This window comes from Zalophus californianus, chromosome 11 (assembly GCF_009762305.2).
Source record: "Zalophus californianus isolate mZalCal1 chromosome 11, mZalCal1.pri.v2, whole genome shotgun sequence".
Lineage (NCBI taxonomy): Eukaryota > Metazoa > Chordata > Mammalia > Carnivora > Otariidae > Zalophus > Zalophus californianus.
Window position 1 is genome coordinate 101,885,736 of NC_045605.1, and position 27,527 is coordinate 101,913,262.

General features: G+C 39.1%; 1 protein-coding gene and 1 pseudogene across 1 annotated transcript; both read right to left on the reverse strand.

Annotated features, from left to right (window-relative positions):
* Positions 1-15,190: 15,190 nt before the first annotated feature.
* On the reverse strand, positions 15,191-15,291 carry LOC113915568 (annotated as a pseudogene).
* Positions 15,292-20,410: 5,119 nt separating this feature from the next.
* Positions 20,411-21,341, reverse strand: LOC113915312 (olfactory receptor 10V1). The gene is given in 2 exon segments (XM_027581155.1): positions 20,411-21,106; positions 21,108-21,341. Coding segments are annotated over 2 exon segments (930 nt in total).
* Between the last annotated feature and the right edge of the window lie 6,186 nt (positions 21,342-27,527).

A 27,527-nucleotide genomic window follows, 5' to 3' on the forward strand; every position in this document is an offset into this window, starting at 1 on the left:
TCTTTCTGATTCTATATTTCTCTTGATCATATAACGTTTAGGAGAGGATCATTTTTATGGTCCCTTGGCTTATAAAGCTTCCTTGAAGTAGAAAAAAGTGCTTCTTTTTCAAGTTAAAAAGTTAAGCTGAGCACATTGTTTTTCAGTCACAATTAGAACAAACATATTTCTGTGTAAAGTATACAGATCAAATTATTGAACTTAAATAATAGAAAAATTGAATTTTTAATGACAATAAATATGTACTGGATATAATAATTTTTAAATTGTTATTTTAATTTTTAATTGAAGTGTAGGTGACATATTGGTTTCAGTTGTATGACATAATGATTCGGTAGTTCTATACCTTACAAAATGCTCATCACGATAAGTGTAGTCACTATGTGTCACCACACAAAGTTATTGCAATATTTTTTTCTCCTTGATTTTATTTATTTATTTGAGAGAGAGACAGCATGAGAAAGAGAGAGAGAGAGAGAGAGCCCCGAGCATGAGCAGAGGGGAGGGAGGAGGGAGAAGCAGACTCTGCTGAGCAGGGAGCCCAACATGGGGCTCAATCCCAGGACCCTGGGATCATGACTTGAGCTGAAGGCAGACGTTTAACTGATTGAGCCACCCAGGCGCCCCCAAAGTTGTTGCAATATTGACTGTATTTCCTATGTTGTACTTTTTATCCCTGTGATTTATTTATTTTATAACTGGAAGTTTCTACCTTAGTTCCCTTGACCTGTGTTGTTCATCCCCCTACCTCCGCTCTCCTCTGGCAACCACCAGTTTGTTCTCTGTATTTATGAGTCTGTTTCTCTTTTGTTGTTGTTGTTTGATTGTTTGTTCATTTGTTTTGTTTTTTAGATTCTATATGTAAGTGAAATCATATGGAATTTGTCTTAATTTCTTACAAAATATTTATACCTCTTGCTTCCATGGAAACAAACTTTTTCTGAGTATTTCAGTGCTTACCAGTTCTAGTATCTGTTTTATAGAAGCCATCACTAGATTTACAGTTATCTTTCTTATGCCATTTAGACCTCGTTTTTTTTTAATTTTTTAAAATTATTAACATATAATGTATTATTTGTTTCAGGGGTACAGGTCTGTGATTCATCAGTCATACACAATACACAGCACTCACCATAGCACATACCCTCCCTGATGTCCATCACCCAGACACCCCATCCCCCCACCCCCTCCCCTCCAGCCACCCTCAGTTTGTTTCCTGAGATTAAGAGTCTTTTATGGTTTGTCTTCCTCTCTGGTTTCGTCTTGTTTCATTTTTTCCTCTCTTCCTGTATGATCCTCTGCCTTGTTTCTCAAATTCCTCCTATCAGTGAGATCATCTGATAATTATCTTTCTGTAGACCTTAAATTTTAATACATATTGGGCGCCTGAGTGGCTCAGTTGGTTCAGCGACTGCCTTCGGCTCAGGTCATGATGATCGAGTCCCGGGATCGAGTCCTGCATTGGAGTCCCTGCTCAGCAGGGAGTCTGCTTCTCCCTCGGACCCTCCCCCCTCTCATGCTCTCTCTCTATCTCATTCTCTCTCTCAAATAAATAAATAAAATCTTAAAAAAAGTTTTTTAATAAATATTAAATTTGGGAAAGTATGTTCTCCACTAGCAACTGCTATTGGCAAATTTAAAAATGAGAGTTAAAAAATCCTGAGACCCAGATAGTATTTGAAAATATGCCTAGTAAGGGGCGCCTGGGTGGCTCAGTCGTTGGGCGTCTGCCTTCGGCTCAGGTCATGATCCCAGAGTCCTGGGATTGAGCTCCACGTGGGGCTCTCCGCTCCGCGGGAAGCCTGCTTCTCCCTCTCCCACTCCCACTCCCCCTGCTTGTGTTCCCTCCCTTGCTGTGTCTCTCTCTGTCAAAAACATAAATAAAATCTTTAAAAAAAAGAAAATGTGCCTAGTAAATTATTACTGTAAATATATTGCACTATTAAAACAGGAATCTCATACTAGAGCTTAGAAAACTAAGATTTTTAATTCCGCATACACTGAGTTCACATCAACAGCACATTCCTTACTGTGCTCACTCAATGTCAAGGATAAAGTTTTACAGATGACTACAGTAGCTCACTTTCTTCATAATTCATTAAATTACACATGTCAACTTGGATACTGAAAATTCTCTTAGGAGTATAAACCTTTCTTTGCAAGATAATATTGCTGTTTTCGATAGAGAAAAACAATAAATTGATTTGAAATTGGTAAGCTGATTGTGAGATTCTCAATTCACAGTTGAAATGCATGTTGCTCCTGTTTTTTGTTTTTTGTTTTTTTCTTTTAATTTTCTGGGTTGGAGAAGTTGCCACCACATTCAGAGACTCTGAAAAATTTACTTGGAATCAATATATATATATAGTGGTTGCTTTTTTTTTTTGAAACAGTTTATTGGTCTCTTTCATTGCTTCCAAGGGCATTATGTACAATGAATTTTGGTGCCTGCATTATATTACTTAAAATATTAATTTACATAAAATACTATGCCAAATTATAACTTGGAAAAGTGAATTTAAAAGTAGATATTTTCTAAAGTATGTCTTTGCCTTGCATTCTAGAAACTATATCCTTATTTATATCATCAGCAATTTTCTGAAGAGCATTGTATACTGTGTTTTTAGGGGCATGATAGCAAACTCAAATTTTTTTTTTTTAAATATTTTATTTATTTATTTGACAGAGAGAGAGAGAGCACAAGTAGACAGAGCGGCAGGCAGAGGGAGAGGGGGAACAGGCTCTTCGCTGAGCAGGGAGTGCGATGCGGGGCTCGATCGGAGTGTGATGCGGGGCTCGATCCCAGGACCCTGGGATCATGACCTGAGCCGAAGGCAGACGCTTAACAACTGAGCCACCCAGGCGCCCCGCAAACTCAAATTTTCTATTATATATTTGACAATAGCTCCAAATTTATTTGGTAAATATAACTTGGATTTGTTCTAGCGTTTTTGTTGGGATTGAAAAATCATTGTATATCTCCTGGATGATATAAAAGTTGCCTGGCATCAAAAGTGAATTTTGCTACTTTGTTCACAATTGAATGGTCTAGAGTATCTTAGAGGATCTTATGCTTCAATATATTATGTATTCCATACAAATTTGTACCATTGTCATATGTCTCATTCACTCAAATTATTTGTATCTGGATTAAGCTCTTTTTTGGCAGACAAAAAAAAGGGTAATGTCCACTTAATGCATACAACACAATATCTATTATATAGTAGGTCCTTACAAAATAGTATCTCTAAATTGTCCAAATATGAAATATCTCCCTATTGTGATTTATTATATATTAAAATTGTTCATGTTATTTTTCTGCTCTGTGGCCCACTGTTACAGTATTGTTTAAAAACAAAATGATACTTACCATTCAAGACCTTCTCTATAAATTTTTTTCTTCTTAAATTCCATTAGATTTTCAGCAGAATCTCGGTTTTACTCTGTATTCTAATCAGGCCACTTCCTCAATTGGTTCTATACTTTCCCACCTACATGCTTTTGCTCATCTCATGTCATTATACTAGATATATCATAGGGTCTCTTGCCATCAAACTCCAACCTATCCTAAAATTCTTACTTAAAGAGGTATTTTCTCTAAAGTCTATCCTAATAGTGTATTTAGGGATAGGCTCTTTAAACTTTCATTGTTCTTCATATAAACCTTGTCTATGATATTATCTTATAGGTAATTGTGTACTTAAAAAATTATTAGACTACATATCTGATTAAGGGCAAAAACAATGGTAAGTTTATTTTTTAATAATTCTACACATATAGTTACTTGATAGGTATTTGTTAACTTAAATCAATCTTCTTGGCCACAGAAATGATGAGACAGCAAAGACTTGGCGATGTGAGAACAATTTTAGACTGGAAAGCCGTGCTCATCCCTTGGACTCACAGTAGATTTTTGTTCAACAAAGATTTATTTTGAGTGTTCTCTTTGTGCTAGAAGATGTATTAGCATTTTAAGTGTGCAATTGACCTGAGAGGAGGAGACAATAAACAGGAACCTACAGGAACTGTCCCTCAAAGATGCAGAACTTTGAAACAGAATGCGGACTGCTCTTGCTGAGACAAGAGGTTTTATCTCATTTTTTTTAAAGTTTTTATTTATTTGAGGGAGAGAGCCAGCTAGTGAGAGAGAGCATGAGTTGGGGGAGAGGGAGAGGGAGAAGCATGCTCCCCGCTGAGCAGGGAGACTGATGTGGGGCTTGATTCCAGGACCCCTGGATCATGACACGAGTCAAAGGCAGACCCTTAACTGACTGAGCCACCCAAGAGCCCCGAGACAAGAGGTTTTAAAAGAAACTTCAGGGGTGCCTGGGTGGCTCAGTCGTTAAGTGTCTGCCTTGGGCTCAGTTCATGATCCAGGGGTCTTGGGATAGAGCCCCGCATCGGGCTCCCTGCTCTGCGAGAAGCCTGCTTCTCCCTCTCCCACTCCCCCTGCTTGTGTTCCCTCTCTCGCTGTCTCTCTCTCTGTCAAATAAATACATAAAATCAAAAAAATAAAAAAGAAAAGAAACTTCATGGGAAAATGGCATTAGTTAATGAGAGCCTAAGAGACAATAGGAAAATCTCAGGAGACTAGGTATTGATGCTGTAGAAGAGCCAAAGATGAATATATCACATTGTAGTAATGATTAGAACAACTTAAAAATCAGATAGTAAATATGTTTTAGGCAAGTTGAACAAATCAGGGTTAAGAATTGAACTTCCTGGAGCCCAGAGCCATTGAAGCTTTCAGTAGAGAGAAAAGTTTAAGTTAATATAGAATTGCCAAAAGCCATAAAGAATGCAAACTATGTTCTTCTCTAGAAGACCAGGAACCAGGGACCAGCGCTGTTGCAGAACTTATCTGGAGGAAGACTGAAACCACAATGGGTGATTATGGGGTTCATCTCTAAGCCAAAATAAGAAGCATTTTTTGGGGGGGACGACTGAGATTATCTCCAAACGTAAGAGTCCCACCAATCCTGAAAAGAAACTGTGCAATGTCTGCTTTTCAACTTCAAATGGAGATTTAAAAAAAGCAACTGAACTTGGATACTCCACAAGTTGTATCTACCAAGTCAACCTGTGGTGTGAGTTTATTTACCATAAAATAAGAAACATAAACTCTATAGAACCTCTACCCTTTCCATTTTAGCTTTGAGGACAGGAAACTTGAAGATATAGGGACCTTCAGAGGGACAAAAATAAGCTCTATTTTATGAAATCCCAGAATATAAAACAAAACCCAACAAGAAGAAATTATAGAGAGATAGCTTTTAGTTCTATAAAAAAGGAATATCTTCATTGGTTCTGGTTTTTGGTAAAATGAAGTAAGCATCATCTACCCTGTCCCTCCCACTGAATGCAGCTAAAAAACTTGGACAGAAAGCAAGGAGCAGCCATTTGAGGACTCTGAAAAGCAAATAGTAACAGGTAGTTTGGGAAAGAAGGCCAGATTTGGAGGACAGCTGACCTGGTGGTTAGTTTGCCCCTTTTTGTTCCTTCTCCTGTGTCCCCTGGCCTGGACTCAGGGCAGCCTGCAACCCAGAAGTGGGCATTGGCATGGATGGACAGGACTCCAAGAGGAACCATCTAGTTCAGCCCGGAAGAGTGAGAAAGGGATCTCCTGCTGGTGACAATGCCAGCAGTGGGACCCACAGGCACCTAAAACTCAGGGGGAAAGGTACCTTTTTCTCCAATCAAAGAACTTGTTGTCTCTAGAAGGTAAGGCGAACCCCTGTGGATTTTTTTTTTTCTCTCTCCAGTCTTCCTGCCATTTGGACTCAGACCTGGGTGCAGTCAAGGGAAATTCCCTTCAGAGTAGGTAAATAAAGGCTCAGCCTTCTGACCAAGCAGGAGAACCCAGGGAACTGGAAAGTACCAGGCAGATTTTGCAGAGGGAGGATCTCGGGAAAGTGACCTAATAAAGCTGTTTATGAATTCTTGGGCTCACCCCTGAGTCATAAATGGGTGGAAAGGAGTCTGAACAGCACACTAGAGACTTCAAAGACTTAGACAGAACTAAGAGATAAACCACCTTCCAGGTGCCAGACTGGCCGCTGGGTAGAACACGTGTGGAACATATCTGAATATCACATCAAAGGCTTTGAAAATGGAACTAACATTGAAGTTACAACATAAAGGGGTAGGGGTGGTGGTGGTCAAAGAATTTCCAACACTTTGAATCTGATAACCAGACAAATTACTGAGATGGGGTTGATAGTAACCCTGCCAGCTCTAGTCTCCGGAAGAGAATGAGGATGGGGAACAGATGGTAAAGATTCGGGGATTGCCGTCAATGTCGATCCCTTCCCAACGGGACTACTTTCTAGAGCAGTGGATCTTATGCTCTATTATGTATCAGAATCACATGGAAGGCTTGTTAAACCTCAGCTTGCTGAACCCCACCTTCTCCTACTTCTGATTAAGTAGATTTGGTGGGGTGGGGGCTGAGAATTTGCATTTGTAACAGGTTCACAGGTGATGCAGATGCTCCTGGTCCTGGGACCTGCACTATGGGGGGTCACTGTTGTAAAATAGCATTGCAGAGGAACCAACTGGTTTCAAGTGCATATCATTAATTGGAATTATTGAGCAGCTAGCCAGGATCCTCTGTGACTTTAACCTTTTTGTCTAGCAGTTATGTGTTAGATATTACCCCCCCCCACCCACATACCTTGGCCCCTCACCCTAACTCTAACCTCCAGAAACAGCTACTTCTCACATCTCCCCTTCTTTTTCTTCGTTTCCTCTCCCTCTACCCTCTCATCCTCCCTCCTCATACTTTTTTCTTCTCCTGCTCTAGCAACTACTATGTTAGCTATTGAAAAAAAAATATGTGATTTTCCTGACCTCCAGGGACAACAAGAACTCTTCTCTTTATTTGCGTTCCCTTCCCTCTTCCTCTTTCCCTTCATTCTCCTCCCTCTCTCCCTACTTTTACTCCCTCCTTGTTTTGGATACAATAACAAAACATAGTTGGAATTTTCATCAGAACAATGAGCATTCTCATCAGAATGATGACTCAGAAGAAGCCCCAGAATTTTTCCTCCAGTAATTATTCACAAGTTGTTACAACATGGGACACTGGAGGCCATTGCTCATAGATATTGTAATGCCTTTTGGCTCATTTAGTAGTTGGTCGCCTACTCCTGAGTTTTGTAGGTGAATAATGGATCTCCAGATGGGATTCAGTGGTTTATTTACAATTTTTGTAAATTGAACATACAGGATATATACATACAGAGGTATCAGTCTCTAGAAAATCAAACTAAAAAGTCCTGTATTTGCATTGAAGTCCACCACCTCAACACTGGATGCTCCTTCTGTACCTTTTCGGTCTTTGGGATTTGGGCAGGAAGAAAAGAGCTTGAGAAAGGTAACAGAGGAACTAGTTTGGCCAAGCCCTACAAAGAATAGGAAAGAATCGTTTTGAATGTCAAGAAAGAAAACAAAAACTATATTTACAATCTTTTTGAAATCAAGAAATGAAGAATGAGTTTGTTTTAATTCTTTTCGTAGTTTTTCCATTTTAGAAAAATAGCCACCAATAAACTCTTCAGCCTACCTATATAAACAGCATCCTAACACTGTACCTGAATTTAATGACCAGAAGAAATGGAGAATCTTTATGTACAAAAAAAAAAAAGTTTATTATAGGTATTATTGTAAAACTGGAAATATCTAAAATGTTCAGTTTTGGGGAATGGTTTGACTCTGTATTAATCAGTGATTGCTGCAAAAATGTCATATAACAAACAAATCCCAAACCTAGTGACTTGTAAGTATTTATTTAATGTTTTTCTTATATTTTTATTTGTTTATACAGGTGATTTTATGTCAGCTGGGGTAGCTCTGCTTTAGGTTACAGGCTGGCTATGCTTGGATCCAGGCTTTAGATTATGTTAGGTCTGCTGCACAGATCGTGTTTTGGGATTGATGGGTCAGCTGCTTCCTGGGGCATGCTTTCCTCATTGTGATACAGGAAGGGGAGGGGATTAGTCAAACTAAGCAAGCATGTCTGAAACCTGTGTGCCGTCATGCCCACTAGTATTCCATTGGTCAGAGAGAGTCATGTGACCAATGTCAGTGAAACCAACCAATTTACTGGGCCACTGAAAGGTTACATGGCAGAGGGAGTGACGAAAGAATTGAAAACAACAATCTAAATCTACCACACTTTTCCAATCACACAATGAGATGTTTTTCTTTTAAAAAAACCTTGTTATTGTGGATAATGGCAAAAATATTAAAGCAGCCAGAAGAGTACAGTGAACTCCCATGTACCCATTACTCAGCTTCACTAGTTATCAACTCCTGGCTACCTTTCTTTCATTTATATTTTCATTCACTCCCTTGAGTGGATTATTTAATCTCCTGGCTATCATGCACTTTAGGATCTATCTCTGAGATAATTTAAAAAAATTTTTAAGATTTTACTTACTTATTTGAGAGAGAGAGCGTGCATGAGCAGGGGAGGGGCAGAGGGACAGGGAGAAGCAGATTCCCCACTGAGCAGGGAGCCCGACGATGTTGACACAGGACTTGATCCCAGGACGCTGGGATCATGACCTGAACTGAAGGCAGATGCTTAACCAACTGAGCCACCCAGGAGTCCCTGAGATAATTTTTTTTAAAGAGCATAGCCACAATCCCTTGAACTAATAATTTCTTAAGAACATGATAGAAATAAAATTCTATAAGAGAGCACAGGCAGGAATTTCTCTGACATTGGTTGTAGCAACATGTTTCTAGATATGTCTCCTGAGACAGGGGAAACAAAAGCAAAAATAAACTATTGGGACTACATTAAAATAAAAACTTCTGTACAGCAAAGGAAACAATCAACAAAACAAAAAGACAACCTACTGAATGGGAAAAGATATTTGCAAATGACATCTCCCATAAGGGGTTAGTATCCAAAATATATGAAGAACTTACATACAACTCAACACCAAAAACAACAATCCAATTAAAAATGGGCAGAAGATATGAACAGACATTTCTCCAAAGAAAACATACAGATGGCTAACAGACACATGAAAAGATGCTCAACATCAGTTATCATCAGGGAAATGCAAACCAAAGCCACAGTGAGAATCACCTCATGCCTGTCAGAATAGGAAAAGGAACCCTCGTCCCCTGTTGGTGGGAATGCAAACTGGTACAGACACTGTGGCAAATGATATGGCGGTTCCTTAAAAAATTTAAAATAGAATTAGAATATGGAGTTTCCTCAAAAAATTAAAAATAGACTTCCACTACTGGGTATTTACCCAAAGAATGTGAAAACACTAATTCAAAAAGATATAAGCATCCTTATGTTTATTGAAGCATTGTTTACAATAGCCAAATTATGGAAGCAGCCCACGTATCCTTCATTAGATGAATGGATAAAGAAGTGGTGTATATATACAATGGAAAATATTACTCAGCCATAAAAAAGAATGAAGTCTTGCCATCGAAACAAGTGGATGGATCTAGAGGGTATAATGCTAAGTATAAATAAGTAAGTCAGAGAAAGGCAAATACCATATGACTTCACTCATAGGTTAAATTTAAGAAATAAAGTAAGTGAGCACAGAAAAAAAGACAAAAAACAGCCTCTTAAAAAAAGAACATGATAGAATCTTCGTTATCAAAAACTGTCTATAAAAGGTTTGTAATGACATAGGAAATGAATATAACTTTTAGTGAAAAAAGATAATGTATAATTACATGTATGTTAAAAATACGCTGTACAAGAGATCAAAGGGAAATTTAACAAAATGTTAAAAGCAGTTGTTTTTTAGCGCTGGGAATAAAGTTGATTTTTTTAAGAACATTTTATTTTTATCCATTTAAATACTTTAATAATTATGGATTACTTTTATAATGAAAATAATGTCAAATTTAAATTTAAACATGAACTTAGGTTGCTGAGCAAGTCAGGTTACTTATGTGGATATGCAATCTTCCCTGATAGTCCTATTATTAGTTTACAGAAGAGGAAGCATACAAAATTAGAAAGAGTAGCATACTTGCCATTGGAAGACCTTGGGCAAATCGCTCAAACTCAGTGTACTCTTCATTTGCCAAACGAGCATAATATAATGACAAACTAGGAACAGTTTGATCTTGAGGATCAAGTGCATATGAGGACATTTTGTAAATGGAAATTTGCTATACAATTGAAAAATATTGTTATTATTTCTGAGACCAAATTCCTAGCTAGAACCAAGGTTAATAAGCATAATAATATCATGTTCTAGACAGCAGGCTGTGGGAAAGTGTTGTGTTCTTTAGTTTCTTATGGTCAGTTGGAAAGAGCACTGGGCTGATAACAAGGTTGGCCTGGGTTCTAGGTCTGGTGTTGCCACTTACTAGCCTGGTTACCTTCTGAGAGTCCTTCCTACTTTTCTTTGTTGTTGTTGTTGTGAAAATTAGGAAGCCGTGTTAGATGATCTCTAAGGGTCCTCTATATATCACAAATAACTGTTGGCAAAATGACTAATGCAAAATTTTGGAACTGAAAATTAATTTTTCACAGAAGGCATAATGCCAACATTTGCTTGCCATCATTAGGTTGATTTGTTTACTGGCTCTGTAGGTTGATATTCTGCACTGTGTGCAAATTTGGTGAGAGGAAATGGACCAATTAAAATGTGGAAACCAAGTTTTCATAAAGGAGATGACAGAATAGATCATGGAGTTTTATATTTAGAGCCATGCAGTATATCCAAACAGATCATTTTGGGAACCGTTATGCTGCCTTCAATGTGAGCTGGACTTAATCAAAACATTTAAGTTGAAGTTTTGCTTTTGTCCCTTACTAGCTAGGTGACCTTGGGCAAATGCCTTAACTATCTGGATGCTCCATTTCTCAATCTCACAAATGGGTATTATAATGTCAGTTTAATAGGGATTCTGTTAAAAGGATAAACATGATAATATTCTTGGAATAGCTTTATATATGAAAAAGTTCTGTATGTAGCGAAATCTCTATTTGATGTTCAAAAGGGTAAGTCATCTGGAAGTGTAGCATTGACTGTTTTCATTCATCTTAGTGAAGGAAGCTGGTAAAGGGAATAATCAAAGCCCATAGGTAGTAAGAAAGAAGGGAACAAAAGAAATAATTAGTTTCAAAACCTGGACAAGAACCAGAAATGGAAGTTGGAGTTTTGAATGTTGACATTGGAGTAAGAGATTTGTCAGGAGACCAGGGCTTCAGCTCAATAATTATCTGTTCCCCAGCTTCATTACCCTGGGCCTTATTAAATGAAGTTAGGACCTTTAGGGATATATATGTGGGCATGATATAATAATTCTCAAATGACACTGTGTGACCTTAAGGCATAATCATCAGACTCAAGAATAAAGTTGTATTTGTTTAAATTACTCTAGCAAAGAGAACTCAGATAATAACTGTAAACAAAGACACCACATTCATCTAAATAAAGGATACCAGTTTCCAAATACTGGGGTCAATAGTTGAGAGATATTTTCTTGTTTCATGCATTGGCACAACTCATTTTTAAGACTGCACAATTTTATACTCTTTTTCCTCTTATGTCTTACAGAACCATGATTGATTATTATATCTTGATTATTTTATTCCTCAGATTCTTGATACCTTGGGAAAATAAATATACTGTCTTTCCTAATGATAAAATAAACAATGCTATTAGCTCCTCATGGCAGTCCAAATGTGAACCTCACTCTCTCTCTGGTGCTCCTTTCCAATTCTTATCCTAGGAAACTCTAGCTCATCTCCTCACATGCTCTAGTACCATATCTGTGAAGGCTTGACTGGTTACTCCACGCTGTAGTCCACTGCCCCCCCATGGCTCTCACAGCACTTTATTCCTATTTCACTCTTAGCCTTTGTTGCATCAAATCGTGGTGGTTTGTTAACATGTTTGTTACCCCCTCTAGGCTACGAGCTACTTAGAGTGAAGAGCATGTCTTTTCCATCTTTAGGTCTCAGGATCTCATCTAATATCTAATATTGGGTATGGGATGAAGTTAGAAGAGAGAAGGGAGGCACTCAGTGCCTGAATTCTTGATCTAATTTTTGACCTACATCTCTTCTCTGAATTGGATGTATGTTTAAAAGACCAAGCCAAGTGGTTCCTGGGTGGCTCAGTCAGTTAAGCGTCTGCCTTTGGTTCAGGTCATGATCTCCAGGTCCTGGGATTGGCCCCGTGTCCAGGCTCCTGGCTCAGCAGGGAGTCTGCTTCTCCTCCCTACCCCCCGCTCACGTTCTTTGTCTCTCTCTGTCTCACGGGAATAAATAAAATCTTAAAAAAAAGACCAAGCCAAGAAAAGGAAGTCTTGTGATGATTATTAATTTCTTCTCTTTGCTTACTTTCTATCTCCCCCATTGCTCCATTCCTTCATTTCTTTCATCTTTCTTCTCTTCTCATCTGTAATAAGTAAAAATATTCACAGTCTAAAAAATAAAGCAATGAATTATAACTTATTCATGATTATATGCTCGTATAAATATGTAACTAAATAAAAATTTAAATGAGGGAGCATAGAAAAATCTCCCATACAATACAATTCCAAATAATTTATGTAGATATTCCCCCCTCAGTTGGGGGAGCATGACTCCCTACTCTGTAAGTGTGGGTTGAATATGGTGACTTCCTTCAAAAGAATACAGTATGGAAAAGGAGTAAAGAGAGTAAGTTTACACTGGAGAAACCTGACAAATACTGCCTCTGCCACATGATGAAAGTCAATATCAACAGTGAAGTTATGTTTATAGTATGTATCCTTGGTATAATGTGATGAGAATGACAGTCTACCTCTGCGTCTTTCTTCCAAAAACCTGTAACTCAGACAAATTCAATTTGAAGGACATTCTACAAAATACCTCACCAGGACTTCTCAAACTACTACAGTTATCAAATATAAGGAAAGTCTAAGAAACTCACAGCCAAGAAGGACCTAAAGAGACATGATGACTGAATGTAGTGTGGTATCCTTGATGGGATCCTTGAACACTTGGACATTAGGTAAAAAAAATAAGATAATCTGAATAAAGTATGAGCTTTAGTTAGTAATAATCAATGTTGGTGAATTAGTTATGACAAATGTACTATAGTTGTGTTAACAATGGGGGAAATTGAGTGCAGTGTGCACACACTCAGTCTTAACCTAAAGTAGATATTCCCTGCTCGGTTACTTCTTATTCCTTCACCATGGTTACTGCCTTCATAGCAACTATTGTAGTCTATCATAATCTTTTTTATTTGTTTACTGCCTGCCCCTCCCATTAGATTGTAACCTTCACAAGGGCAAAGATCTTCTCTGTTCAGTCTGTTGCATTCCCACTATGTTGGAGGTTGCTATACAGAGTAGATGTTTAATAAATAGCTGTTAAATGAATGAAGGAAGGAATTATTGATTGTTGTTACCAAGACTTGAAGGATCATTGCAACTGGAGCAGAACTAACTCATTACTTTATGTTATAAATAAACCATACTTCATGCATTCTCTAAGGAGAGGTAGTAGGGAAAGTACCTTGATCTAGGCTCCATTTCTCTTTCCCTCTCTACCTCTTGTCTGTCTTTTCTTTTTTCTTTCTTTCTTTCTTTCTTTCTTTCTTTCTTTCTTTCTTTCTTTCTTTCTTTCTTTCTTTCTTTCTTTCTTTTTCTTTTTCTCTTTTCTCTTTTCTTTCTTTCTTTCTTTCTTTCTTTCTTTCTTTCTTTCTTTCTTTCTTTCTTTTCTTTCTTTCTTTCTTTCTTTCTTTCTTTCTTTCTTTCTTTCTTTCTTTCTTTCTTTCTTTCTTTCTTTCTTCTTTCTTTCTTTCTTTCTCTCTTCCCTCCTTCCTTCCCTCCCTCCCTTTCCCTCTTTCCTTCCTTCTTTCCTTCCTTCCTTCCTTCTTTCTATAATAAAAAGAATAATTTTGCCAAGTATCCTGTGAAGGATAGCCTGGAGTTTCTTCTTGCAAGCTGTGTAAATGAGGGTGCTAACATGCATTTGTTGTTCATGCTGGGAAGTTCCTCACTTCTCTTCAATTCTTAATTGAGTCAACTGGAAGAAATACATATTATCATGGATGTATACCATAAGAGACTCAGACTTTTTCTATTGAGATGTTGTCACTGAAGCAGAAACACCTAGCTACTATAGGTAAAGAAAGTCTCTGTGCACAGCTGGGGGCCTCCCCACCTCCTGGGATCACTGAAAGCAAGGATATGACAGAGGCTGGGAATCCTGAAAGTCACAAAAGAATAGTTGGATGATACACCCTGGGTGTAGTGTGTCATCCTACATGTTTCATGAAGAGCAGTGGTGGACAACTAAGAAGGATGGTACTTTATATGGTCTGTGTTAGTCTTTGAAGTATTTCTGTACTTTGATTGGTGTCTTCAATTTCTTCCATTAGGTTATTTAACCTGTAGTTTTCCAGATGATTTTTTTGACTGCCACCTATTCACCGTGGCAAGTTTTGTGAGATATTCTAAGACATATTCGGTGTGGTGTCTGCCATCAATGAGGTCACATCTGACTTGGGAGATAAAACACAAGGGCATGAAATGTGAGTAGGGTCCAATGCCAGACTATCCCTTGAAAGGGATGTTATCATAGAGGAGGGAGGGACAAGAAAAGTCACACAATGCTTCACATGGAGGCAAAAACTGAGCTGGCCCTGAATGCATGGCTGTAAACTAATGATTCATAAATTAATTCAATATTTTTGAGATCTCTAGGCATCAAGTTAATGGAGATAGTTTCTTCCTCCAAAGACGTCACAGTGTACTTGAGGGAGATAAATAAGGACACTACAGGTGTTACAGGTGCTGTGATAGAGTTATACACAAGGTACAGAGTGAACATGGGGGATGGTGTGGTCACTTGTCCTCATGTGGGGGTGGGGAGGGTGGTCAGGCAAGACTATTTAGATGAAGTGTCATTGAGCTGAATAGCTCAATAGAATATAGTTAATATATGTTACCATAGTTACAATTCTTTTTCTTGTGATGAGAACTTTTAAGATCTCCTCCCTTAGTGACTATCAAATGTACAATATTGTTAACTATAGTCACCATGTGGTACATTACATCACCAGGACTTATTTATTTCATAACTGGAAGTTTGTACCTTTTGACCCACTTCACCATTTTTGGCCAACCCTTCATCCCTTACCTCTGGCAACCATGAATACATTCTCTGTACCTATGAGTTCGGGCTTTTGTTTTTAAAAATATGGAATGCTTCATCAATTTGCATGTCATCCTTGTGCAGGCACCGTGCTAATCTCAGTATTGTTCCAGTCTTAGTACCTGTGCTGTGAAGCGAACGCTCATTTCTTTTCAAATAATGAGAAAGTCATACGGCAACATCTGACTTTCAAAAGACCTCAGAATGAAACCACCTTTGGGAGGGTGTGTTTCCCAAGTCAGAGACCCAAAGAACCCCAGCCCTCGGACTTTCTGTCCTACTTGGGATAAGACAAGGGTAACTGCTATCCCATTTTGTCATGCCCACGTTTTTCATTTTCACTTGATGATTGAGAAGCAGCTAAAATCTATTACTGTGGGGTAAAAGCACCTGTCCAAGGTGAGGACAAATGTCCCGAGAATTGAATAGAACTCAGGAGAATTAATGAATCAAAGTCAGGGCTCTTAGATATCTTAGATATAAATAAGCTTAATCCTCGTATTTTCTAGATACTGGGATAGAGGCTTGAAGGACGATAGTGACTTTCCCAGCTTACCGCTCCTAGAAACCATGTCTCCATGTCTCTGAATCTCAACCCTATGATGCTTCTTCCAGAGAACCATGGTAGATGCTCTGATGCCTGTTGCAATAACCCATAACTCCTCTCATCTTTCACACCCCCACAGGTTTCTCAGACATCCTGCTTTCCTCTGTCAGCCCTGTCTCCATGTCCTCACCTGATTTGTTTTTCTAGTGTTTTCTGACTCATTGTTTTTTTTTTTTTTTTAAAGATTTTTATTTGAGAGAGAGAAAGAGAAAGAGAGAGAGCACAACCAGGGAGAGCAGCAGAGGGAGAGGGAGAAGCAGGGTCCCTGCTGAGCAGGGAGCCTGACGAGGGACTTGATCCCAGGACTCTGGGATCATGACCTGAACTAAAGGCAGACGCTTAACTGATTGAGCCACCCAGGCGCCCCGCACCTTTTCTTCATTATCCTCTTTCCTCTGCTTCTAAACACTGCAATACTGTAAAAGGATGAAAGAAACCTGAGAGTCTGTTTGGGATTTTCTTCTGGGTGTAATTGCAGAGTATGCCTGTCCCTTTGGCTCTTTATTATTATTATTTAAGATTTTATTTATTTATTTGTCAGAGAGAGAGAGAGCGCGCACAAACAGGGGACGGGGCAGGCAGAGCAGGCAGAGGGAGAAGCAGGCTCCCCGCTGAGCAGGGAGCCCTATGCAGGACTCCATCCCAGGACCCTGGGATCATGACCTGAGACGCTTAACAGACTGAGCCACCCAGGCATCCCTGGCTCTTTACTTTTGGAATGAAAAGGAACAGCATCAATAACATCCCCTCTGCAGCAAGTGAGAGTTAGAAAATTTTTCTATGAATGATGGCAGTTTAAAAATACCCTTGCGGGTGCCTGGGTGGCTCAGTTGGTTAAGCGCCTTCGGCTCAGGTCATGGTCCCAGGGTCCTGGGATCGAGCCCCACATCGGGCTCCCTGTTCAGCAGGAAGCCTACTTCTCCCTCTCCCACTCCCCCTGCTTGTGTTGCCTCTCTAGCTCTGTCTCTCTCTCTCTCTCTGTCAAATAAATAAATAAAATCTATAAAAAAATACCCTTGCTAAAATTGGGTTAAATATAGCCAATTATATAATATTCTTTTAATATGCAGTAATAATAGCTACCCACTTCCTTCAGATGGATATTTTATAGTTCCCATTTGTATTTTTTATTATCTGTAAGTCTTAGGGAACATAGGACTTACCGATATAGAATCAAATAGAGCATTAAAAAGTAGTAGTAGCAATAAATGTTTCAAAAAAGTTTTTAATAAGAATGGACATTTATCAGTAGCATTAAAAAAAATCTGAAAACCGGAAAAAAATTATCTCCAAAGTTAGTCCTGTTCAATTCCACAAATATTTATGGAGTACCACCACTGCTAAAGGAGTAGTGAGGGATAAAAATGGTAGGAAAAGGGTAGAACACAATTCTTTTGTATAAAGAACATACAATTTTTATGAGCGGCAAGGCACTCTCCCTAGATGTAATTTATCTCTTGGTAGTAAATCAGCTGAGTCTAATAAATGCTAGCCACTGCACTAGATGCTGGGAATTCAAGGATAAATGGCATATTCTCCATTCCCAAGGCACTCACAACTATTGAATGTTTCTTTTCCCATTCAGATGAAGATATAAACAAAATTTATAAACTACCAGTGTGTTTCAAAACAATAAGATAGCCATCTCAGTGCGAATCCCTATTAAAATTCTGGAAATGCATGATTAAATAAATAATTTGTAAGCATTTTGAAAAGCCTGGTGATTACTAAGAAGAGCCCATATGAAGTGACCCAAGATAAATCATGCCAAATACACTTTACTTTTAAAATAAGGCTTTTCATAACATAATAAAATAAAATAAAATAAAATTTATTTGAGAAACAAAAAAAATAAGGCTTTTCAATGGTTAGATTTATATCCGTACTGTAATGTATTTTGATTGTATGAAAAGATTTGATAGGCTTTCCATGATATTCTTCTTGGAGAGATGGTTTATTACAGATTGGATGGTGAATTGGTTATTTTTTGATGCAAAATATACCAGTTCAAACTTAATGACTTACAATAACAACCATTTCATTTGCCCATGTTTCTGTGGGTCAACATTTTAGGCTAGTTCGGCTGGGTAGTTCTTCTGCTGGAATCACTAATGTGACGCAGTCATCTGGAGGATCGGCTGGGGTTGGTCTAAGGAACCTTCTTGATGGCCTATCTCTAGGTGTTATCCTAGCCCCAACATCTTGTGACAGTCACAGGGCAGCAAGAGAGGACAGACACCAAAGGGTAAGTGTAAGCCTCTGCTTGCAATATATTTGCTAATGTCCCATTGGTCAAAGCAAGTCACATAGCCATAGGGGAAGGGGGCCACCCAGAGGCATGGATCCCCTGGGGGCTGTGGTCATAATTGTGACAATGTACCACCAATGGTATTAATTGAGCATATTTCTATCTAGTTGGACAATTCCCAAATAGGAGGACTACCATAGATGCTCACTTGTTGTATTTTACTGTAGATATTGGTTAATGATTTGGAAAAGGAAATGAAATATGATTGTAATTTTGATCATGCCACAAAACTATGATGAATAAAATCCTGAAGGTGACTGTGGCAGTTTGGTTCACTTGGCCCAAACCAATTAAAAAAAAAGACACAAACCAATATATCAGTGTTAAATGAAAAGTCCTACAGGGGCATCTGGGTAGCTCAGCTGGTTAAGTGTCTGACTCTTGGTTTCATCTCAGGTCATGATCTCAGGGTGGTGAGATTGAGCCCCTTGTTGGACTCTGCTGTGTGTGAAGCCTGCTTAAGGTTCTCTTCTCTCTGTCTCCCTCTGTCCTTCCACCCCCCACCCCCACTCATGAGTGCACGCTCGCTCTCTCTCTAAAAAAAAAAAGTCCTACATGTATGTTAGTAAAATAAATTGTGATCAGGCAGAATTGAAAGTCAAATGAAGTGATATGGAGATTTTATTTGATACCAAATTTATGAGAGGCTCAAGTGATCAAGGTGAATTGATAGAGATGTAGTTCACAGGTCATGATAAGTAACAGTTCCCCAGAACAAAATACTCCCAGTGCACTGTGTTTATTTCTGGGTGAAAATTTGTAGAAGGATATGGAGCTAGGGAAAATCTAGAAGGTGACTGGTGTGAGAGCATTTAAATATGATCTCCTGGAGAGAAAACTGATGGAGTATTTGCTCTAGAGAAAAGAGGACTAAAGAATTAAAGAAGATACAAAATCTGTCCTAATACTTGGATACTTGGGAGACCTGTCAGAGAAAAGAAAGCTCTAGAGGGTCAAAATAGGATCAGTGGGAGGAAGTTGCTTGTAGATGGACTTTAGCTCAAACAAGCATGTGGTACTTTAACAATCGGAGTTGTCCAACAAGGAATGTGGTGTCTTACAAGTGAATGATCTCTCTCCTTGGAAGCTCAAGCAGAGTCTGGAACACTGAGATGCTGTAGAAGGGATTCTTGAGGAGTCAAGATTCAATGAGGCCCACTTCTTTTCCCATATTTTCACTTATAAAATTAAATAACGTTTTCCTCCATTACTATTACCCTTTTTATTGCTGGGGTGCTCTTTCAAAGTTATGAACAGAATCATGAGTTTTCATTTTGGTTAACAAAACAAAAACATTTAAAAAAAAAAGAAAGAAAAATCTCCCTTCCTTTGGCCAACTGCAAAGCCTTTCTTCCTTTCTTTCTTTTTCTTTCTTTCTTTCTTTCTTTCTTTCTTTCTTTCTTTCTTTCTTTCTTTCTTTCTTTCTTTCTTTCTTTCTTTCTTTCTTTTTCTTTCTTTCTTCCTTCCTTCCTTCCTTCCTTCCTTCCTTCCTTCCTTCCTTCCTTTTTCTTTCTTTCTTTCTTTCTTTCTTTCTTTCTTTCTTTCTTTCTTTCTTTCTTTCTTTCTTTCTTTCTTTCTTTCTTTCTTTCTTCCTTCCTTCCTTCCTTCCTTCCTTCCTTCCTTCCTTCCTTCCTTCCTTCCTTCCTTCCTTCCTTCCTTCCTTCCTCCCTCCCTCTCTCCCTTCCTTCCTTCCTCCCTCCCTCTCTCTCTCTCTCTTTCTTTCTTTCTCTTGCCATTCAGGGCCTCCTTGACCAACATTTTGTTTGAAGATAGCTTAGTCTTCAGATTTTTTAAAAATTTATTTATTGTTTATTTTATTTATTATTTTTTAGAGATGGAAAGAGAGAGAGGGGGAGGGGAGGGGCAGAGAGAGAGGGAGAGAGAGAATCCTAAGCAGGCTCCATGTTGTGGGCTCAGTCTCACAACCCTGAGATCATGACCTGAGCCAAAATCAAGAGTTGGATGCTCAACTGACCGAGCTGCCCAGGTGCCCCTAGATTTTTAAATACTTGTGTTCTCATCCTGGATATATCAAACATGAAGACGATGGTACTTACTATGGGCTAAGTGAGATAACCCATATAAAATGCCTGGTATATAGCAGGTGTCCAATAAGTGTTGATTCTCCTCCATCCAAGCCCAGGACATCAGCCTGCCCTCCATGATACAGCTTTATTTCCATTACACAGTAGCATTCATCTCCTCCAGTGATCCTAGAATAGTGGGCCATGTCTCAGTTTGCTGAGGACATTCCTGGCTCACGCATGTTGTCCCAGCATAGTTATTAATAGCATCCTCATTCACTTTGAGCATCTGATTCTGACAAGCCATGGGATCATCCTACCTAGAACTTCTTCAGTGCCCTCCTTAGGGCATCTTTCAGTTCCTTGTTCCTTATACTGTAGATCAAGGGGTTTAGAATGGGAGTGATGAAGGTGTAGACCACGGACACCACCCGGCCCATCTCAGGAGAGTAGCTGGAACTGGGGGACAAGTATATAAAGCTGGTGCAGCCATACTGCAGGAGGACCACTAAAATGTGAGAGGAGCAGGTAGAGAAGGCTCGGTGGCGCCCTTCTGCTGACCGGATCCGTAGAATGGCTGCCATGATGAAGACGTAGGAGATGAAGATTAATGAGAGGGGCATGCTTAGGACGATGAAGCTGATAATGTACAGGGCAGTCTTGTGAACTTGTGTGTCTGCACAGGCCAGGCGCATGACTGCAGGCATGTCACAGTAGAAGTGGTAGATCTCATTGTTATTGCAGAATGGGAGATGGAAGATTAAAATAGTCAGAGGCAGCGACAGCAGGAAACCCAGCACCAGGGACCCTACCATCAGCTCCACACACAAGGGCCAGCTCATGATGCGGGTGTATCTTAGAGGGTGACAGATTGCCACAAACCGGTCATAAGCCATGACTGCAAGCAGGACACAATCAGCTCCACCCAAGAAGACGAAGAAAAACATCTGGGTCCCACATCCCGGGATGGAAACAGGAGTTTTGCCCATTGAAAGGAGGTTTGCCAAGGCCAGGGGGGGCAATGGCAGATGTATAGAAGATTTCTAGAACTGCCAGGTTAGCCAGGAAGAAGTACATGGGGATGTGGAGGGAGTGGTTGATTTGGACAAGGACTGCAACTGTGGTGTTTCCACTGAGGCTGGTCAGGTACATCACCAGGAAGGCCACAAAAATCCCCACCTGGATCTTAGGGTCAGTGGAGAATGGATGAAAGAAGAACTGAGTCTTTGCCGTTTTATTTATTTCTTCCATAGATAATGTATTTGGTCTGGATAAAGGAAAGACGACATGCATCTTTAGGCACCTCCCATGCAATATGATGCATTTGTACTCCCCTGTTCAGTGTTAGAGCACTTTCTGAGGTACCTCAGCAATTATGTGCACACGCTTTCATGTTAGTGCAGATCATGCAATATTGTCATTTACACATTTGCCACCCCTCACCTTTCCTCCTCTACCCTCAAGTACCAAAGCCCGAGAAATCCTCAGTGGTGGGGATTTGGATGCTCTTTGCTTTGATTTTTTGCCTAGCACAGTGCCTGATATAGAAAGCTTTCCAAGGAGTATTTGCTGAATGAATTTTTGAGTAAAGTAAATTTAAAGTTCAAAGTTACAAAATAGATAAAATAGGGTTTTAATTCATTACGTGAAACTTGAAACAAAAACGTCTTAGGAAAGTGTCGTTAGATGTATGTTATAATTTTAAGAGAGCCATGGTACTGCTACACTGATAATGCAACACAAATTGCAAATTAGTTCACCCCCGAGAGATGTCATTGACTCATCCTGCTTCCTCTCCTTTACCCGATTTGTTCCTAAATACTGATCGTTTGTCCTACAAAAATTTCTCCTATCTATTGCTTCGGTCTTTTCCCACTGCCCCAGTCGGTCCTATCTGTTATCTTACATTTAGGTTTCTTGTGATAACCTCCTATCTCTTCTCCTGTATTCCTTCCTCTTTTCTTCATTGTGTATCCTGCTCTCCAGGATCACATCCTCCAGCTGCTTCGGTGCCTTCCTGTTGCTTACCTGGCCGTCTTCGTGCTCCTCTGCTGATTATTCCAATCTCTCTTGGACCTGACTGTTTGAGGCTAATCCCACTGCGGCCCCAGTTATCCCTGTCATGTACCGTAGGGTCGACTCATTGGCCTCCTCTCCATCATTCTCCTTCCTGTTTCACATACTTCTGTTCTCCTTCCAGTCAGAAATCTCATCTTCTCTCTTTTGCCTCATACAAATCCTGCCCAACGTTCAAATTCTAGGTCATGTTCCTCTTTTATGACGTCTTCCCAGGCCACTCTAGTTTAAATCTCTCTCTCCTTTCTCTGAAATTCTGTGTTGCTCAGAGTGTTATGATTTTATTTATTTAGTTATTTTTATTTTTTTTTTTAGATTTTATTTATTTGAGAGAGAGCGACAGAGAGAGTGAGAGAGAGAGCACAAGTGGGGAGGAGAGGGAGAAGCAGGCTCCCCGCTGATCAGGGAGACCGATGTGGGACTCAATCCCAGGACCCTGGGATCATGACCTGAGCCGAAGGCAGACGCTTAACCGACTGAGCCACCCAGGCGCCCCAGAGTGTTATGATTTTAGTGCTAATACACTGTCTTCTACTGTATCTATTGGTTCTGTCCCAAATTATATTCTAGGTTCCCTGAGGACAGGGTATCTTATGACAAATTGTCATTTATTCCATGTTAAGTGCTAGGCATGGTGAAAAATGATTTATGTGCATTCGTTCACTTATTCCACAAAACTCCTTTAGGAAGTCTGTACTATTATCACCCCATTTTACAGATGAAGACACAGGATTAAAGAGGTTAGGAGATATTTTGAAGTCACACAGGTAGAAAGTGGGAGAGCCAGGATCTAACACAGTCTACTTAACCACAGAACTCTTACACTTAATCTAGGTTCCTACTATACCGCCTCCCTCTATACTGCTTCATATTTCCTAAGTAGCTTTGTTACTTGATGATATTTCAGCCATAGGTAGAACTCTAGATGGTCTATGGTAAAAAGAGCACCTAAGATCTGAGACCAGAAATGTTAGATTACACTATTTTCAGACTTGAGAGGCATAATTACAATCTAGACTATTGTTTTATCTAGTAAATGCTGCCCCTAACAATGCAACAAAAAGAATCTCCCCTATTTCTTCTGTTTCTTAAAAGATTTATTTATTTATTTTTTATTTGAGAGAGAGAGAGAGAGAGAGAGAGAGAGCGAGCATGAGCGGGAAGAGCAGAGGGAGAGGGAGAAAGAATCTTAGCAGACTCTGTGCTGAGCATGGATCCCCATGCGGGGCTCTGTCTCATGACCCTGAGATCACAACCCTGAAGATCACGACCTGAGCTGAAACCAAGAGTTAGATGCTTAACTGACTACGCCACCTAGGTGCACCTCCCTTCTTTTGTAAGGAGCAGGGAGAAAGGGTTTGGTTAAAAACTATGATATTTGGGTGAAGATGGAGGGAGACTGGCTTAATTCATCCTTCATGAGAGAGAGCGGGAACAAAGAGAAGGTTCTCTGTGACCCAGGACCCAGTGTCCTGAGTGATGCCCAAAGAGTTTTCATAGGAGCTACAGTTTTATTCTCCTGCCTTCTGGTGGCTAAGAGTCTAGTCCCAAAACCAACACAGTTGTTTCGGGTTGAACCAAACCTATGCAGGTGATACAAATGAATAAGTCATTTCATAAGGACACTAGAGATTAAAAGTCCCAATGGTGCCGTCTGCTCATTTTTTTTTCTCAGTTACCACCTCCTTGGGCACAGGAAGTCCACCCAACCTCTTGGGCATAAGTCCACCTAATCTCCTCACAGCACTTGTGTCTAAATGCAATGCACAGGCTGCATTGGCTTCATTTTATTACAAGGTCTAGAAAAGGGAAGAGGAAATCAAATGTAGAGAAATACTATGAAATCCAGGGTTCTGAATAAGAAATCTGAGTACCACATTATCTAGCATATTATCTAACTATTCTCTTCATTTCTTTATGGAAAAGTTCCCCACTCATTGTGATCTCTTCATTGCGACAAGATGAAAATATAAGTTAAGTTCTATCAACTTTAGGTTATATGAAGTGCTTTTGTTATTGCAAAGAAGAAACCGAGTAGACACATTTCAAAAGATGGTCTGGAACTTTCAGATATTCCTTCTATATGATGCCAAAATATTGAAGCAAATGTTGGACATCGTGCAAACAAATAACTGAATGCTTTGCTGACAATTCTTTATATAAATTTGGAGTGATGGTGGTGCTTGTTTGGATCTGTTCATGCTTCCTAAACCAGAATGTGTATATTCTAGAGTCGTCAGTGTACAAAACCGTGTCCAGGACAAAATGAAGTCCCAGGATCAACATGGTGCAGTTTTCTTAAAAGGTCAATTTTAACTTGAAGGTTTTTAGAAAATTATTTCATATAAAAAAGTGGAGATATGTACATAAAAGGAAGATCTGCATGAATTTTGGGGGGATAAAAACATAATATTTCCAAGAGATTTCTTACTTGCGATTGTTTACCAAGTCCTTAATATAAATTGTCTCTCATGCTTATTAATTAGTACTTAAGTAGAAAAGTTTTAGATGTACTGATTTAGACCATGGATTGGCTATTACTCAATGAAAAATAATTTTCCAAACTTCCCAAATATACAATCCTGATTTGCAGCTCCTCCCTTATTATTCCAAAGAAAACAACTAAAGTAGTGGTCAACATTTTCTAAGATAAGTATGGCTCAGAGAAAACGCCCAGGGGATAGCTAGTCTTTGGAAAGATGGTTTATCATCTCCTGAGACTGTTTACCATCATGCAGTGAAGAACATGGTTCCATGAGTTCTTTGTCCTTCATGTAATTCCTGTCCAAGTTGACTAGTGGCCACAGAAGGTCACAGATGCCCACAGAATCGGAGCTCCCCCAGGTTATTGGGTCTGTCTCTCCCAAAGAGATTGCCTGACTTGCCCAAGGTTGCACAAGTGGGTCATTTTTTAATTCATCATTTAAATATACAAGGTACTGTAGGGGATGCAAAGATGATTCAGATGCCATCTCCTCTGTGGAGTCACAGGAACAAGGCTGTTGGCCAGATTTTTCCCTTATTCTTGTTCTGTTTAAAACTCTTGAATCCTATTGTCCCTTGTCAGTTTTGTTCAATTTAAATTGTAGACAACATTTATAACAAGGGGAGAAAAGGTAGTTAAAAAGTGGTCTTTTAACTAAGTTTGGTTATACAACCAAACAATCTTAGGACAATGCATATATTGAAAAAAGCATATAATTTGGGGGAGATGATGCTTCCAAGAAAGATGGTAGAAAGTAGGCTATGTTGGAATAAATGATGTGTACTCCAAATTCCAGCTTTGCTACTCGCTAGTTTTGTGATCTTGCTAAGTCACTTGCCCTAAGACCCCCATTGTTCAGAATAACACCTCCTTCTTTACAAGCTTGTTGTGAGGTGAAAATGAAACGATGTCCGTACAAGAACCTACTGGAATGCCTGGCACATATTAACTGCTCAATAAAGTATATTGGTTCATTGATTCCTTCCATTTTCTATCTTGAGACTGAAAAAGATTTAAATTGCTGAGTGGGTGAATGCCTGGCAGGTCCTACCTGATATTTCCTGGAAAGATTTTATGTCGCATCTGGTTCCACTTCTAGTTTCCTATGTCCCCTTATATTGCAGAATCCCTCTTTAAAATAGAATGAAGAATGACCACTGTCTCACAGATTAGTTGTTACAGTTAAAGAGAGTTTATACAAAAAATGCCTCGACTTTAGGTATTTCTGGCCTAATTGACCTACATGGCATATCTATTCGCACAAAGGTGGACTCACCTGAAGAGGAAGATAAAATCTTAACTTGGGAGTGTTGATAGTGGGAAGAATAGAGAAGGAAGAACAATGTTATAACCATCATTCTAGGGCAAAAGCCCTGTTTGGAGCACAGGTATTTGTGGCTTTTGGAGATACTCATACCAGCTGTAAGGTCTATTCATACCTATTCAAAGAAAATGTTCCAACACCAGCTGTATCCAAACAAAAGATGTATTTCTCCTTACAAGACATTCTTGAATAACATTTTCTATATGTTTGAAAATATATGAATTTCATACATGAATTATGAATTCATAAATATCACTCATAAAATGAGATTCAAATTTCATATACATCTATATATCTGATGAGATTAGATGTCTGAAGAGACTCCTTACTTTCCAGAAGAGACTTCTGTGAGAGAAGGAGCTCCAGTGTGGTATCGCTTTACCGCTAACACGTTGAATCGTATGGAATTTGTTTCTGAAAGCCAATAATGGTAGCATACAGGCAATTTCACATGGTTCAACATAATACTTTTATAAACATATTTTGAATATGTCACATGAAATATTCAGGCATTCGACAAAAAGTTATCCTCCTACTGCACACCAGTGGGTAACATTTATTGGGCACTCGTATGCTGTGGTAATCATTTTACAGGCATCATTTCACTTAAGTGGTCCTTAAGTCCAACAGGTCAACAGTCAATATTCAACAGGTACCTCTATTGTCCATATTTTTTCAGATGAGGAAATTCAGTCTTCTGGGTTTGACTGATTTACCCAGCTGTTAAATGGCAAAGTAGCACTTAATTCCTAGGTCAGTTTAGAAGCAAGTCTAAACTCCTACCATTCAAATAAACTATCATCACTGAGCAATGCACTATGTGTAAAGCTGAATGATAGGTGTCCTAGAGAGAAAAAAATTTTAAATTCTAATTGTCTCTTATCAACAAAACTATTTCACTGGAAAATGATGTGCCACAAGCCTTTCTCAGTTCATTGCAAAGTCAGTGCTCAGTCCCCTAATTTATGATCTCTCTCTTTCCTTTTTGCTTCTTCTTTTCTACCTCTTCACCAACTACCCATTTAATCAACAATATTTATTTTAATAAATCCTTTAAAAATATTTGTTAAGGTTCTACTCTATGCAAGGCATAGCTCGAGTGTCCAGGAGAAGAAGGAAATGTGTAGAGAATGAGAGAAGCCAATGTTCAGAGAGCTCAACATTGAGAGCAGTAAAAATAGTAAAATTCAAATTCATTTAAGTACTTTATATAAAAGGACAACATGCCAGGGGAGCACAAACATATCTCTTTTTTGGCAATAATGTTTTTTGAAAAATTGCATGTAATCAGGATTATTTTTGAATGCATAAGGGGGATTCTTGATGTGAAGGAACCTTCTAGTCATTCCTTTTATAATAGATGTTTCCTAATTTTTCAGCTTCTGTAAGTTTAAGGTTTGCAATGATGGATATTTTTAAACTAGAGAAAGCCTTAAAAGTACTGACATCTTGGGGCGCCTGGGTGGCTCAGTCGTTAAGCGTCTACCTTCGGCTCAGGTCATGATCCAGGGGTCTTGGGATAGAGCCCAGCATCAGGCTCCCTGCTCCGCGG